Here is a 16,407-nt window from a genome sequence, read left to right on the forward strand (position 1 = left end):
GTTCCTGCCAACTCCTGGTCCTTTTCCGTGGGGGATCCTGCCGAAGCTTGTCCGACCGGCTCCGGTTTCTGTCCGGCCGACACCGGGTCCTGCCCGATCTCCGGAACTGGCCCATCAGCACTTTCCTGCCCGGCCTCCTGATCCTGTCCGGTCGACACAGGCTCGAGCCCGGCCCCCTGAGAGCCGCGGTCTTCGCCGCTCGAGCCCGGCCCCCTGAGAGCCGCGCTCTTCGCCCCTCGAGCCCGGCCCCCTGAGAGCCGCGGTCTTCGCCCTCGAGCCCGGCCCCCTGAGAGCCGCGGTCTTCGCCCTCGAGCCCGGCCCCCTGAGAGCCGCGGTCTTCGCCCTCGTGCCCGGCCCCCTGAGAGCTGCGGTCTTCGCCCTCGGGCCCGGCCCCCTGACTCTTCCTGCCGCTGCCTTCGGTCCTCCATGGTCCCCACCTTGGACTCTGTTTTGACCCCGGGTCGTCCGCCCGAGACCCCTTCCTGGTTCTCTGCCTTGTCCCCGGGCAGTCCGCCCGAATCCCCTTTTTGGACTGTACCTTGCCCCCCGGGCCGTCCGCCCGAGACCCCTTCCTGGTCCTCCGCTGTGTTCCTGGGCTGTCAGCCCAAGACCCGTCCTCCGGACCCCCTCCGCCCACCCTGCTTGGGGTTTTGGACTTTTTTGTTTAGTTTTTTTTTAGGGACGTCTGGAATCCGTCCCTTGAGGGGGGGGGTTCTGTCACAATTCACATGTTATGTCACGTTTGTAGTTTTGTCTGTGTTGGTGTTTTTCTTGTCTTTGGGTTTCCTGTCTTATTGTGTTAAGTGTTCACCCCCGTTTCCTGCCTGTCTGCTTTCTGTCTGTTTCCCTCCCTGATTACCCGATTGTGTTCACCTGTTGTCCTTGTGTTTCTCCTCCCCTGCCGTTTCTCGTTGTCATGATTACCCCTTGTATTTAGTCTCTGTCTGTGTTCAGGGTTGGGTCATTGTTTGTTGGTGACGGAGTTCACCGGAGAGTGTTCTGTTCGGTATTTATCGTTTATCCTTGAAATAAAGGGTTTCTCAAAGGTTATCTGCATTTGGGTCCTGCTTCCTTCACTCATCCGTGACACACACTCACTCACTCACTCTCTCTCACACACACACTCACTCTCTCTCACACACACACTCACTCTCTCTCACACACACACACTCACTCTCTCTCACACACACACACTCACTCTCTCTCACAGACATACACACTCTCTCTCTCACACACACACACACACACACACACACACACACACACACACTCACACACAGACACACACACTCTCTCTCTCTCTCTCTCTCTCCTCTCTCTCACACACACACAGGGGCGGACTGGGACTACAAATCAGCCCGGGACTCTCGACCGGCCCACTTCGGTACGGCCGGCCCACCGCGGTACCGCAAGTAAATTGTCGGGGGGGGGGGATGTCTACCGCTAGACAATTTACTAGCGGTAGACATTAAGGGTAAATGTCTACCGGGCCCGGAGCATTCGTCCAAAAAAACAAAATAGACTAATAATGAAGAAAACACATTTGTTGCAATAGTAATGTATGCACTAACTACATTACTACTTGTACTACAACATTTGAATTGAAACACCTGAACCTTCATTATCCTAAACTGCTGGGACATTTCGCCAATACCTTTTTATATTGTCTACTCTTCACTTGTCAGCATAGGTCGGCATTGATGTACAGAGCCGACAGAAGACCTTGTTTATATTGGCATCATATTGAGAGGTGCAGCCAGTGACGCGTCCTAAAACCAGGAAGTAAGCTGCTGGTTCCCTCGACAAGGGTTTTGGAAAATAGCTGGAAACAAGGTCTGTGGAAAACAAACCTGTTTGATAAATGCACGTTTTGTTCAGCTGGATAATCTCCACATGTCTACCCTACTTTTATAATTTTCGAATCATAAATCTAATCGATAGATTATAAAAGGGTTTTAGGACGCGTCACTGCAGCCAACTCCATCGATCAAGCTGGCTGAAACTTTCTCTCTCTTCTTCTCATGCTCCCTGTCACTCTCCTTTAACTCCTCCGGTGACTTTCTTTTATTTGAAGATTGTTTTTTGCCCGGCGCTTGGCCGGTTACCGCTGGTATTAAAAACATTTGGCGAATGGTTAGGTGGCGTGATAGTCTGTAGTGAAGGAGCGCGATCCCGCTGCGCTCCGCAGCAAACAGCTGTTTGCTTTTCACCCAACAACAACGACAACCGACTCACGGAACGCTATGTTGTAGCGTTGATAAACGAAACTATTTAACTAAAAATGTTTAAAGCAATATTTTTAGTAGCCCGAGCGGGCAAGTGGAAAGTACGTTATGCTGTCTAAATAGTGCTTCCGGGCCAGCGGGCCATTTAATGTCGAGCCCTGCCGGTTACCGGCCGGCCCACATCGTCCGACCGGCCCACTTCAGTACCGGCCCATCGGGATTCGTCCCGAACGTCCCGATGGCCAGTCCGCCCCTGCACACACACACACACACACACACACACACACACACACACACACACACACACACACACACACACACACACACACACACACACACACACACACACACACACACACACACACACACACACACACACACACACACACACACACACACACACACACACTCTCTCTCTCTCTCTCTCTCTCTCTCTCTCTCTCTCTCACACACATACCTACACCTGTGCTGTTGTGGGGAGGTTTTTCCCGGGAAGTCGCGGAGAGACGGAGCGGCTGCACGTTGTTGCTTGGGCCCCCTTTTTCCACCTGCCCAGTTGTGCTGTGGCAGAGACCTGCTTCCACTTGTCGTGTGCTGCTGTCCTGGCGAGATTTTTACCCCGGGGGGCGTAACTGAGAGACCGGAGCGGCTTAGCGTTCGGGCTGCGGCCTGCTTTACACCTGCTGTAGCGGAGGCCTGTATCCACCTGCTCCACCTGTCGTGCTCTACGGTGCCGAGGACGTTTTACCACGGGGATATCGCTGAGAGACCGGAGCGCCTCTACGCCTCGAGCTGGTCCTGCTTCGCCTATCCTGCTGTACTGAGGAGGTTCTGCACCGGGGATATCGCGAGGAGAACGGAGCGCCTCCACATTTCGGGCCTGCTTGCACGCCTATCCGGATGCTCTGCTGGTCTGGGAAAATGGCCCATATCGGGATTCTGCTGTGCCTGTTAACTGTTTTGGACTATGAGAAGATCTCTAGTCATTCTGAGAAGACTACTGGATTCAGGTCTGTTCTGCCACCCGCAGTGGGCATCCCCTGCAAAGGTTCGGATATGTTGCTCAAACAATTACCGGTTGTCACAGACAATCTGCTCGACAAAATATGTTTTGCGCAGTCTGTTAGGTAAACTAGATTTTGTCCGTATCTGGGCAAAATCGACTGACGCTGACGTCATTGTCTTATCTGAAACATGGCTAAATAAGTCTAGTTTGGCCTCTGACATTGCCTTAAATGGTTTTAATGTGTATCGTACCGACCGGCCTAATAAAGGTGGTGGCGTTGCAATTTATGTTAAGAATAAGTTCAGTGTAACCACATTAGTTTCCAAATCGATCAGTAAGCAATTTGAATTTTTAGCCTTAAATATAGAAGTGGCAAAGGGTCAACAGGTCATGGTGGTGGGCTGCTACAGACCCCCCTCAGCTGTCAAAGACTCCTTGTCTTCACTAGCAAATCTTTTATCACAACTAGACTACAAGGAAATAGTGCTACTTGGAGATTTTAACTGGGACTGGTTAACTGCAGTGTCAGAGGATTTTAAAAACCTTTGTATCTCATTGAATGTTACTCAGATTATAGACAGTCCTACTCGCCCAAATATTAAGTCCCCTAATAAATCCTCCCTAATTGATCTCATTTTAACTAATGTTCCCGATAAATATTCTTCTGTGGGAGTATTTGCAAATGATCTGAGCGATCACTGTGTTGTAGCCACAATTAGGGACACTAAGGTCCAAAAGGTTAAACCTCGCATTATCATCAAGAGAGACATAAAACATTTTGTGGAGCAGGGTTTTGTGCATGATCTGTTTGATTTTGATTGGGGTAAAATCGATCTGTGTGCTGATATTGAAACCGCATGGTCTTATTTTTATCTTGGTTTTATGGAGATCATTGATAGACATGCACCCCTGCGTACATTTTGAGTAAAGGGACGAGACAATCCTTGGTTTTCTGCTGAGCTGTCTAGTCTCCTTCATGAGAGAAACAAGGCCTGGGCAAAGGCTAGGAAATCGGGCTCAGAGATAGAATGGCTGCGTTTTAGGCAGCTAAGGAATAGCTTCACTTCAAATGTTAAAAGTGCAAAGTCGAAGTACTATTTGTCAGTTACCACAGAAAACCTAAATAATCCTAGGAAATTTTGGAAAGCAATAAATCGATATCAACCGGTGATATCCGTAATGAGCTACCTCCGTGCCTTACCACAGCATCTGGCCCTATATCGGACAGGGCCACTATGCTAAATTGCTTTAATGAGCATTTTGTGTCCTGTGGTTCTCTATTTGATTCTGTGAATAACTCTGCTTCTGTAAACACCACAGTCTGTGACTCTGAACAACGTGGTCTGGAAAACCCTTTCAGTTTTACTCCTTTTACTGTCAATGTTGTTCATGAAGCCTTATCTAAGCTAGATCCTAGGAAACCGGCTGGCCCGGACAACTTAGAACCTTTCTTTTTAAAGATAGCTGCAGATTGTATTGCTCCACCTCTTACTTCTCTTTTTAACCTCTCCCTCAGCACAAATACAATTCCAAAAGTATGGAAGTCTGCTTATGTCTTGCCTTTACTGAAAGGAGGGGAGGCAACTATTTTAAATAACTATAGGCCAATCTCTAAATTGTCAGTTCTGGCTAAGGTTCTTGAACGCCTAGTGAGTGAACAAGTAAAGGAGTTTTTATGTACAAATAACATCCTGTCTAAACATCAGTCAGGCTTCAGAAAGAAACACAGCACCATCACTGCCACAATGAAAGTGGTGAATGACATTACGAGTATTTTAGATAATAAGCAGAGTTGTGCAGCTCTGTTTATTGACCTTTCCAAAGCGTTTGACACCGTTGATCATCACATCTTAAAGCAGAGGCTGGTCAGTATTGGCCTATCCAGCCTTGCAGTGGGGTGGTTTGTGAACTACCTCTCTGAAAGGTCCCAATGTGTTCATTTTGATGGACTGTCTTCTGAGTGGTTAAACATTTCTAATGGTGTACCACAAGGTTCTGTTTTAGGACCACTTTTATTCTCCATATATATTAACAGCGTAGGTGATAATGTGGATGAAGCTACTTTACATTTTTATGCGGATGATACCGTTATGTATTGTGCAGGTCCCACCATTAAGGAGGCTGTTGTTAAATTACAGGCTGTTTTTAACATTATTCAGACTCAGTTCTCTGAACTAAAGCTTCTTTTAAATGTTGATAAAACCAAGGTAATGCTCTTTTCAAAAGCTAAAAAGACACCAGAGCCTGTTTTAGATATTGTAACTACGCAAGGAACAAAACTTGAAGTTGTTGCCTGTTACAAATACCTTGGTATCTGGCTTGATGATTGTCTCTCTTTTAAACTTCATGTCAATAACCTACTAAAAAAACTGAGGGTTAGGCTAGGGTTCTTTTTCAGAAACAAGTCCTGTTTCTCGCTTGAGGCCAGGAAAAGGCTAGTCACTGTGACCTTTTTACCTGTGCTGGACTATGGGGATCTGGTCTATATGAATGCACCTGCCAATTGCCTGGTCAAGTTAGATGCTGCGTATCACAGTGCACTGAGATTTGTGACAAACTGTAAAGCATTAACCCATCACTGTACCCTGTATGCAAGGGCTGGTTTGCTTTCACTAACTGTACGGAGGCTCAGTCACTGGTACATTTTTATATACAAAGCCATGCTAGGGAAACTTCCATCCTACATCTGCTCCTTGATCTCACGGAGAATTGTAAGTGGCTACTGCCTGAGATCGAATGCTGTGGTTTTATTAAATGTGCCAACTGCTAGGACTGTCTTAGGGAAGACAGCTTTTAGATGCGCAGCTCCTCTGTCTTGGAATAGTCTGCAAATTAAATGGAAACTGAACAATCTGGTGCCACTAAATGTTTTTAAAGCTCGGTTGGATGCTACTCAATCGGAAGCTATTAGTACCTGTTTATGTGGATAATTTTGTAAATGATGCTGTATGATGTCCTTTTGTTGTTCTGTTTATGCTTTTATGTTTCATGTGGAACTACTTGAGCAGGTCTCCCTTGGAAAAGAAATCAATGATCTCGATGGGATTTTATCTGTATAAATAAAGGTTTGAAATGAAATGAAATGAAATACACACACACTCTCTCTCTCTCACACACACACACACACACACACACACACACACACACACACACACACACACACACAGACACACACTCTCTATCTCACACACACACACACACAGACACACACACACACACACACACACACACACACTCTCTCACACACAGACACACACACACTCTCTCTCTCTCTCTCTCTCACACACACACACACACACACACACACAGACATACACACTCTCTCTCTCACACACAGACACACAGACACACACACACTCTCACACACAGACACACACACACACACACACACACTCTCACACACACAGACACACACACACACACACACACACACACACACACACACTCTCACACACACACAGACACACACACACACACACACACACACACACACACACACACACCACACACACACACACACACACACACTCTCTCTCTCTGACACATACACAGACACACACTCTCTCTCACACCAACACACTCTCTCTCACACCAACACACTCTCACTCCCTAAGCGTCCAATAGCGATGTTTGGTCAGTGTCCGTGGCGTCCAATTGTGACGCTCCTAGGCTCCTTCAGCGTCATAAAGGGACGCAAATAGCTTTCAACTTATTGCAATGTATTCCCATCTGCGTCGGGATTTGACGCTCATGGAAGCACGGCATTCGTTTATGTCGGCTGCCCTTAAAGGTAATGTGAGCGTCCATTCCCAGGAGTAAAGGATGGCAGAAGACACTACACTACCCAGAATCCCCAGCTATCGTTTGGACTACACCATGTGCTCTTGACAAACCCGTGATAGTCCTCAAGCTCTGTGATTGGAGAGTGTGCTCCGAGGGTTAAGCCGATTCTCGAACAGCACTTGAAATGGGATGGAACCACGGCAGACTGTCCAAAACTGGATTTGAACGGGTCCACCGCGTCCCCCCTCCCCCACCCCGTCCCCAGAACTACACATGCTGGCTATTCTGTTTCGCAACATGTTCTCTATGGCACGTCTCTACTGGGAGTTGTAGTTTTAAAAGACGTTTTCGTATTTTCCATAATAAGAAGTTGCCAGTATTACACTGTGTACATCCCTGGAGGTTTAGGGGACAGGAAACACTCACATTTAAAACATATAATTAATAAATGGGTGAAAATTGCTTGTTTCCATTATGGGCAGTATTACTATATATACCCACATGCCAGCTAAGGTCAGAAGAGCTTTATTTAACAGCTGGTCTTATGTGTGTGACCCCTGTGATATCATTACATTACATTAATTGATAAGCCTGAAACATGCACTTGTCAAGGTTCAGAGGCACATTTTGCAAATATGGCAGTAGCCATCGATCAGCTTAAGATAAGATATACTTTATTGATCCCAAGTTGGAACATTTGCGTTACATCAGCATGTGTAACAGTTAAATATGCAGTTGTGTTTATTTGAAAATCATTTAGTATAATCACATAAATTCTGTGTTTTATATTCAACAATTCTGTGTTCTTTATTTATTGATTGTTCAATACCTGACAAGGCCGGAGATGAAATATCTACATACATCTATAAGAGTATAATACATTATGTATAATATCAGTTAAAATAAGTGCTTCAACATAGTTAACATTGCTGGAGGTATGCACAAATATTGATAGATGTCTTGTAATGCACTATTGAGGAACCTGCAACCCAAGTTTTTCATTCAGTGCAGAACTACACCACAGTTGTGTAGGCCTATATGATATGTCAATAAACCTTAGAAAATCTTGAAAGGGATGTGCAAAATAGTCATTACATACAGTCTTTAATTAACAATTAGTAGAGAATAACGAGTAATGAATATACTTTATAGGGATCGTATTAATATCTAATAATAAAAATATTGAAATGTAATAACATGCTTTAACCACCAGGTGTCCCTTTATATCAGCTGTGCACCTTTATGGTGTAAATACAGCCTATCTACCAATTGGATCAAATATAAAAGTGAGCCGAATTAGTGTTGATACTGCAAGGAGACGTATTGTGTGAAAATAAATGTAAGATGTTGTTTAATGGCTGATATATTTATGATCCACGTCACGTTTTCAGTTCCTCATGTTTGTCTTCTCATCAGGGCTCTATAAATACAGAACTACGGCAGATATGTAATATGTAATGCAGCCGAACCGTGTATTACAATGCCGTTATGTGATGACTTTCAAATAGAAAAGCAAGCACACTCGGAATAAGGTATTATTATTATTTTGGTCTGTTTCCGGTATTTGTTAATGACGATGTGCTCTGAGATGTGAGACTGGAATTGCACAGGGGGGAAATAACGTAGGCTATCTTTAGATGCGGATTTTGTTAAACTAATATGTTTGCGCCGTGGACCAACAATATACATTGACGGCGAAGGGGGTAGCAATAAAGATAACACCATTAAACAGTTACACAACATAACAGAAATAATATCGATAGCAGCGTCCCTAGCAACCACCTTGGTAACAATGAAAACGTCGCAATTTCCTGAAGTAATCTTCGTAATAACTAGCAAACTAAAGATCATGTACATCCACTGCACACATAATCTGAAATAACAACTCATATTTCTCGCATCAAATGACATCAAAACGCATTTTAATGGCCAAACTAACTTTAAAATAGGCATCTTCTACCGAGAATAAAACGAATTTCGGCCATGTTTTCTTTTTCTGCAGGGAGAAATTTGAAGATCACGTGACATAGACGCCAGCCATCGGAATGAATGGTGAAAAAAACGGGGTTTGTCAAACAGAGCACATGGTGTAGGCCAAACGATAGCTGGGGATTCTGCCATCCTTTACTCAGAAAACATATTTGTTTCTCCGAATCGAAGGGGAAAAATACAAAAGCATTGCACACAATTTAAACCAATCAATGTTGTCTAATTAACAAGGATAATCTGGTGTTTTTTAATCGATGAGTAGTGCAGATATCACTGTAAAATCAATCGACAGTAAAGGCCCTGACACACCAAGCAGTCACCAGAGGACTAGCCGACGCTGAAGTCGGCTGTTGCCTGGCCGTGTTCTCCTGCGTTTTGGCCATGTGTCGCACGGGAACACACCGCACCGACTTCAGTGCATGAGTGGCAATAACTCTCCTTACCAGCAGGCGGCGGTAGTGTGTATTCGTCATTCAAAAGAGGCAACAACCGGAAGACAGAGAAGAAGAAAAGTATCTTTTCTCCGTAATATCATACAGAGCTGGCCTCTCCTGGATCAAGGTGATGAGCAGGTCTTCGTTTGCATCATTCCAGATCGCCATGATGAGATGAAAATGAATAGCAGTCTGTGTGTGCCTTCTGAAATCGTTTGTTTACGTCCCTCACTTCCGCTTCGCTTCTCATGCACTGATTTGCTAGCTGAACAGCCAATCAGAGTGATTATTTGGTCCGACTGCCAGACCCGATGCATGGCCGATTCAACATGTTGAATCGGCCATGCATCGGGTCAGGCAGTCCAAATAAGGCGTGTCACGGTCGACGGTGCGGGACACACCAACCTGACTACGGCGCCGCGAATGCCCGACAGCCTCTGACTCCCAAAATCGGGTTGGTGTGTCAGGGCCTTAAGAGGAGTACTTACTTCCGGGTGTAAAATTCTCCGTTATCCAATGGGAATGGATGCTCACATTGCCTTTAAGGGCAGCCGGCATAAACGAATGCCGTGCTTCCATGAGCGTCAAATCCCGACGCAGATGGGAATACATTGCAATCAGTTGAAAGCTATTTGCGTCCCTTTATGACGCTGAAGGAGCCTAGGAGCGTCACAATTGGACGCCACGGACACTGACCAAACGTCGCTATTGGACGCTTAGGGAGTGAGAGTGTGTTGCTCACACACACACACACACACACACACACACACACACACACACACACACACACACACACGTTTTTAAGAGTGCGCTTAAGACCTTCCTTTTTGATAAAGCTTATAGTTAGGGCTGATTAGATTCAGCCCCTAGTTTTGCTGATATAGGCTTAGTTTGTCGGGGGACATCTTACTTCTTCCTACTCTCTGTCTATACCTGTGTACTCTCATGTTCCGATTAACCCAGCTTCCCCAAATGTCTTTCTTTTTGGTGTCTATATACGCCGGGATCCGGAGTCATGGATGATCCTGCGGTCCTGTGTCCTGGATCGCGAGCGCTGGATCTTGAGTCGTGGCTGTGGTCCTGGATCATAGGTCCTGGATGGATATCCTCGTGGATTCATCTTCCTATTATACACACATGCATTTCCAAACATTTGGACTACCTATGTTGCAAATGTATTATCTTTTCAATTTACACACGGCATCTATTGCACGTCTGTCCGTCCTGGGAGAGGGATCCCTCCTCTGTTGCTCTCCCTGAGGTTTCTCCCATTTTTCCCTTTAAACTGGGTTTTCTTTGGAAGTTTTTCCTTGTACGATGTGAGGGTCTAAGGACAGAGGGTGTCGTATTGTCATACTGATATTCTGTACACACTGTGAAGACCACTGAGACAAATGTAACATTTGTGATATTGGGCTATATAAATAAACATTGATTGATTGATTGATTGATTGACACACACACAGACACACAGACATACACACTCTCTCTCACACACACACACACACACACACACACACACACACACACACACACACACACACTCTCTCACACACACAGACACACACACACACTCTCTCTCACACACAGACACACTCTCTCTCTCACACACAGACACACACACTCTCTCTCACACACAGACACACACACACACACTCACACACACACACACACACACATACACACACACTCTCTCTCTCTCACACACAGACACACACACACACACACACACACACACACACACACAGACATACTCTCTCTCTCTCACACACACACACACACACACACACACACACACACACACACACACACACACACACACACACTCTCTCTCACAGACACACACACACACACACACACACACACACACACACAGACATACACACTCTCTCTCTCACACACACACACACACACACACACACACACACACACACACACACACACACACACACACTCTCTCTCTCTCTCACACACATACACACACTCTCTCTCTCTCTCTCTCTCACACAGACACACACACACACACACACACACACACACACACACACACTGTAAGGGAATATTTGTATGTATTCATGTTCGTAAACTATCAAGATGCTTAAAAAGGGAAAATGATTTGGGTGAGAAAACTGTGAACTGTTTTTGGGGCCTGTGAACATTTGGTTTTGTGAGGACAAAGGAAGAGGGGGAAGGTGTGGAGTTAACATACAGTCATCTCAGATCCCTGTGATAAGGAAGCTGAGCCACTGGGATTGGGGAACTTAAGATGTGAGCTGTTGATACTAATTTGGGCAGCCAATCACTGGTCTGGAAGGGAGGCGCAGATAACTCCTCCTCTGGTCAGCGAAGTATTTAGACAGGAACCCCGCTGTGTGCCGCCCTCTCTCTCCTCTCGCTGGCACAGGTAATTATGGGATCCCACAGATAAACTGTATTTAATTTGTACTGTACTTGATTGTATTGCATTGTATATTACCATTAAAATGGATTATTGTTAAACGGTTACTTGTATGCTTTGGGTTTCCTTCCTGTAAGATAACGGCTTGTGTAGGGACGCGACGAGATTTAAGAAAGCGGACGAGTTGTCCACCATAATCTCCTAACAAATGGTGATCCAACGTTTCTGAATAAACAGAGCTGTGGAAGGATTCTGACGGCCAGACTGGGTCAGGAACAAACGCTTTCAAACACCTCAGACAATCAGGCAGGGCCCTGCATCAACAAGACAAAAGGTACCACGGACGCCTGTTATGAAAATCAACTGTCTGTGATTGGGTATATCTAAAACATTAGGATTGTCTGTAGGCGTTTCACGGTGTTTTTTGATTTTTAAAAACAAAAGGTTTAAATGGAATATACGATGCATATTGTACCATGTTAGGAAAGTTATATAAAACACGTGAAAGTTGATCGCAAGGTACAGAGAGTCCTGCGTGACGAGAAATAAAGCAGTTTAGCGTGGATCTCAGGTAGTTTATTCCTGAAGTGGCGTGGAAGCGGTGCAGTTCGTGGGCTGTAGGTGTGATTCCTACACGACGAAACCTGGATGATCGATATTTCAGATCGATCCGCCGTTTATAACTGGGGGTAAAATAGCAGTCTGAGACCGAATAAGCGAAAGTGTCAGTGGACTGCTATCTGTTAAATCCTGGGGAGAGAACGCTACCGTCACCGACATTGTGACGAGACCGGCTCTCGTTTCCCCTTGTCTGTAAACATTAATTTGAAAAGCAAACGTGTGGTAAAGGGCTCGCTGAAACCTGGGCGTTTAAGCTCCATGGGACGGTCACATTCCTTATGCGTGTTGAAGCACCGTCCATGGTTTGGTCTGCCTGTTGAAATAAACACCACATTATAAAGCTGGACAAAATGTACGGGGAATAAATCTGTGTGATTTTTACCTGAAATACTTGTGTGACCAAAGCACTCAGAAGAGTGAAGCTCATTTGTGGTCTGCTGCTGCCATCTAGTGGCTGAAAGGGGGTAACACCCTTACGAGTTTACTAAGTACATTGCTGCTCGGTATTGAAGAAGGGAACCACGTTAATAGTAACGACGACAATAGCCTAGTATATTAATACAAGTGAACACATATTTAATTAAGTCAGATAAAAGAAACGAAGTCAAAATGGAACATCAGAAAAGTAAAGACAATTCTGAAATTCCAGGGAGTTACAGGGAGCAATGGGAACAGATTAAGAGATTGATTTTAAGTGGAGTCAAACAGGGAGCTAAGGAAAAGGCTTGTAATGATCTCCGATTCCTACACGATAAGATGATAACAGAGAATAGAGTGGAGGATGATGACACCGTCGGTAATTTGAGCTCAGCATTAAATCTATATGAAAGACAGATTGTAAAGCAACTTGCACACCTAAACGAACAGAAGCCCAGATGGTTTGCCCGTAGCAAATGGAACAAACAAATACAAGAACTAGATAGATTGAGGAGGATTTGTCACAATGCTGCCCTCGCAATGATTGGGATTTATGTTCCTCCCGTCACAGACGAAAATCTCCCGGGTGCAATGGCAATCCAAAGCCCCATAGAAACACATGAAGATAAAGACACGAAGGTGCCTACAGATGGTGACATTTTTGCCTATATAGCGGAACGAGTCGAATATTATACAACAATGCAAAATAAGGGTGTCTCTAACTCAGAGCAGAAATCTCAAACGGGGCCCATACAAAACCCAGCCATTCCCACCCGCTCCTCTCTCCTTTACCCGAATTTAGGTACTCTGATTACACAGCCCCCTCCCCCTTATTCTCTACCCGACGAAAGCGCAAATAAATTGCAAATGACAGTAGCAGATGCATCGGACACAGAAGGAGGGGAGATTGCCATGAGCGGGGGGAATTATAGGATGGTGGGCACGGTAGCGTTGAGTCCGTTAAGGGGCGTCCCTACTCCAAAGAAAAGAGTACATGTTAAAAAAACACAAGTTTCCTCCCCGTTAGACGGAATACACAGCGCACACACCACGCGGAGGCCTAGTTTTAACACAGGCCAGGGGGTGGTTCCCCCGAGAGGGGACAGTCAACCTGATAGGGAGCCCACCTCAGAACAATTGACTTCCCTTCTAACAGATCTTACAAAGAGCCACTCAGGCGCTACACAGAGAGAAATAACATACCTAACTGACCTCCTAGACGAGAGGGAAATACAAGACAGACGGGGCTATGAACAACAAATTCAAGATAGACGTAAGGAGGAAGTCAGGGGACAGGAACAAAGCGTATATGAGGGTTCGGGAGAAGATAGAGAGGAAATTAGGGAGAGGAGAGACCAGCACACAGGTGTACGTAGGCGCGCTGAGGAGGGGGAGAAATGTGATCCTTTTCAGAACAGATCACGCCAAACATCGACGTCTTATTACCCATGCGCTGGGGGGGGGGCGTCGGGCCATGAAAGTGAGGAAGAGACAGCAGACCACAGAAGTGGGGGAAGGTCGGCTGGCCATAAAAGAGATAGGGAAACAGCAGGTCATAAAACTGAGGGGTTTTACAATGGAGCAGGAGGCCAGGGTCATAAAGACAGCTGTCAGGACACCTTTCAGCAGGAACAAACAGGACAGGAAGAGGAAGACAGCAGGGGGGCGAGATGCAAAGTTAAGCTGATATCTCTGACAGGAACAATCAGTGAACGACTGGGAGTAGGTCAGGTTCTTTCAATGCCCCTAACAGATTGAGGTCTCAACACACCACAGAAGACCCCACCGAGCATGCTTTTATTGCTCCAGTATTACAGGCGCCTTTAGTGGCCGTGCAAAGTGGGAAAACGGCTTATCATCCTTTCACACTAGGGGACATACATGCGCTGATCGATAAAATGCCGTTGCCTACTGAGGGAGGGAGACATTGGATGCGAAGGTTTGCAGACATGGCTGTAGGACAGACTATCTGTCTGGGAGATTTCAGGAGAATACTGGCACAACAGACTTCCTATTATGAGGTGGAAAGAGTGGAGGATAGATCAGGAACATCAAAAATGAAAGATGACGTACCTATTTCCTTTAACAATGTTCACAGCCTGCTGGGCAAAGCAATGAGAGAGCATTTCCCACAGACAGGGGGGGGGTACGGGGCACTGTCATTTACATTTGCACCTGGAGAGGCTGCGGCAACCATGTTGCTCAGGTCACGCCAACAATACACAGTGGCAACTGACTGCAGTCCAGATAGTAATGACCAACATATACAAATGTTTCGTAGGGCAGTGCTTGCAGCGGTACCGAAAGAAATTAAAAGTCTGATGGAGGACAATCCAGAGGTAGATCAGTTAAACACACAGACGTGGGAACGTCATTTAGCCCATCATATGAGTAAAATTAACAAACAACATGCAGAAAGTAGAACTGGAGGAAGAGGACTTGAGGGTGCAAGTCTAACTGCGGAACGCAGCTGGATATAGCCCGGAAAACAGTTCAGAATGACAAAAGAATGCCAAACAGTTGATTTGTTCACCCAGAAGCGCCGGGTCGTGCAGCCACAGGGGCAACAAAAACCCACAAGGGGGGCTTTTCCAAACCACGGTCCGCCTTATAGTCAGCCCCAATTTGGCTATGATAATGGTTCTTGGCAACAGAGGGGTGGGTTTCAGAGGGCGGGTTCGGAGGTCGAGGTGGCTTTGGAAATGACTCCTGGATTGGACTTCTATCGAAGGTGTGTTTCATTTGCGGACAGCCAGATCAACTGGTACAAAGCAGTGCCCAAATAAAGCCCCACCAGGAAAGGGGCGGGCCAAAGGGGAAAGAAAGGGTACAAAGGGGAATGGATCAGAGAAACCATATGTCCAGACACCTCAGGAGGCTGTCCCATGCCGCAACAACCAAACCAGGGTCACATTGCCCCTAATGCTATGGCCGCCCCCTATGGCCAGTTTGTCCTGTATGAGGGGCAGCTCTACGAACAATGACGACGCCCAGGGAACTCTGGATGTACGGGCCTGGCGGATCCATACATTACTATGACTGTTAAAGACTCAAAGCTACCATTCCTGGTTGATTCAGGAGCAAGATACTCCACCATCAATTCTCCCGCCTTCAAGGCGTCCCTTTCATCTACAACAGTTTCAGTCATAGGGTTTTCGGGAAAAGTAGAAAAAATACCGCTTTCCACGCTGTTATCCACCAAGATAGCAGGACAGACATTCTTGCACCAGTATATTCTTGCACCTAAAAGCCCGGCTAACCTAATGGGAAGGGATATTCTGATCAAAGCGAATGCCTCCATCCTCTGTTCCCCGGATGGACTGATAATATCATTCCCAAATGGCACGACAATCAACTGTTCGTTATCTACCATAAAATCGGGTTCTCAGATGATGTTGGCCCAGTCCACTGAGGCAGAAGCAACCCAACATGCCACTATATTCTGGGGACGGTTGGACCGACCTCGGGACAACACACCTGGACTATACTCCATTTTTCAACAATGGAAGCCATGGATTAACCTCCTCAGGCCTT

The 16,407-nt window shown here is 46.0% G+C and overlaps 1 protein-coding gene across 1 annotated transcript in view; it reads right to left on the reverse strand.

Annotated features, from left to right (window-relative positions):
• LOC117439264 (peroxisomal succinyl-coenzyme A thioesterase-like) overlaps window positions 1-12,741 on the reverse strand; it is a 24,126-nt gene extending 11,385 nt beyond the window's left edge. Inside the window, exon 1 of the mRNA XM_034075120.2 lies at window positions 12,698-12,741. Coding sequence (XP_033931011.1) covers window positions 12,698-12,716 — 19 coding nt within the window. The 5' untranslated portion in view covers window positions 12,717-12,741. The remainder of the gene's footprint in view (window positions 1-12,697) is intronic.
• Window positions 12,742-16,407: the final 3,666 nt, after the last annotated feature.

The sequence above is a fragment of the Pseudochaenichthys georgianus genome, chromosome 23, assembly GCF_902827115.2.
Source record: "Pseudochaenichthys georgianus chromosome 23, fPseGeo1.2, whole genome shotgun sequence".
Taxonomy (NCBI): domain Eukaryota; kingdom Metazoa; phylum Chordata; class Actinopteri; order Perciformes; family Channichthyidae; genus Pseudochaenichthys; species Pseudochaenichthys georgianus.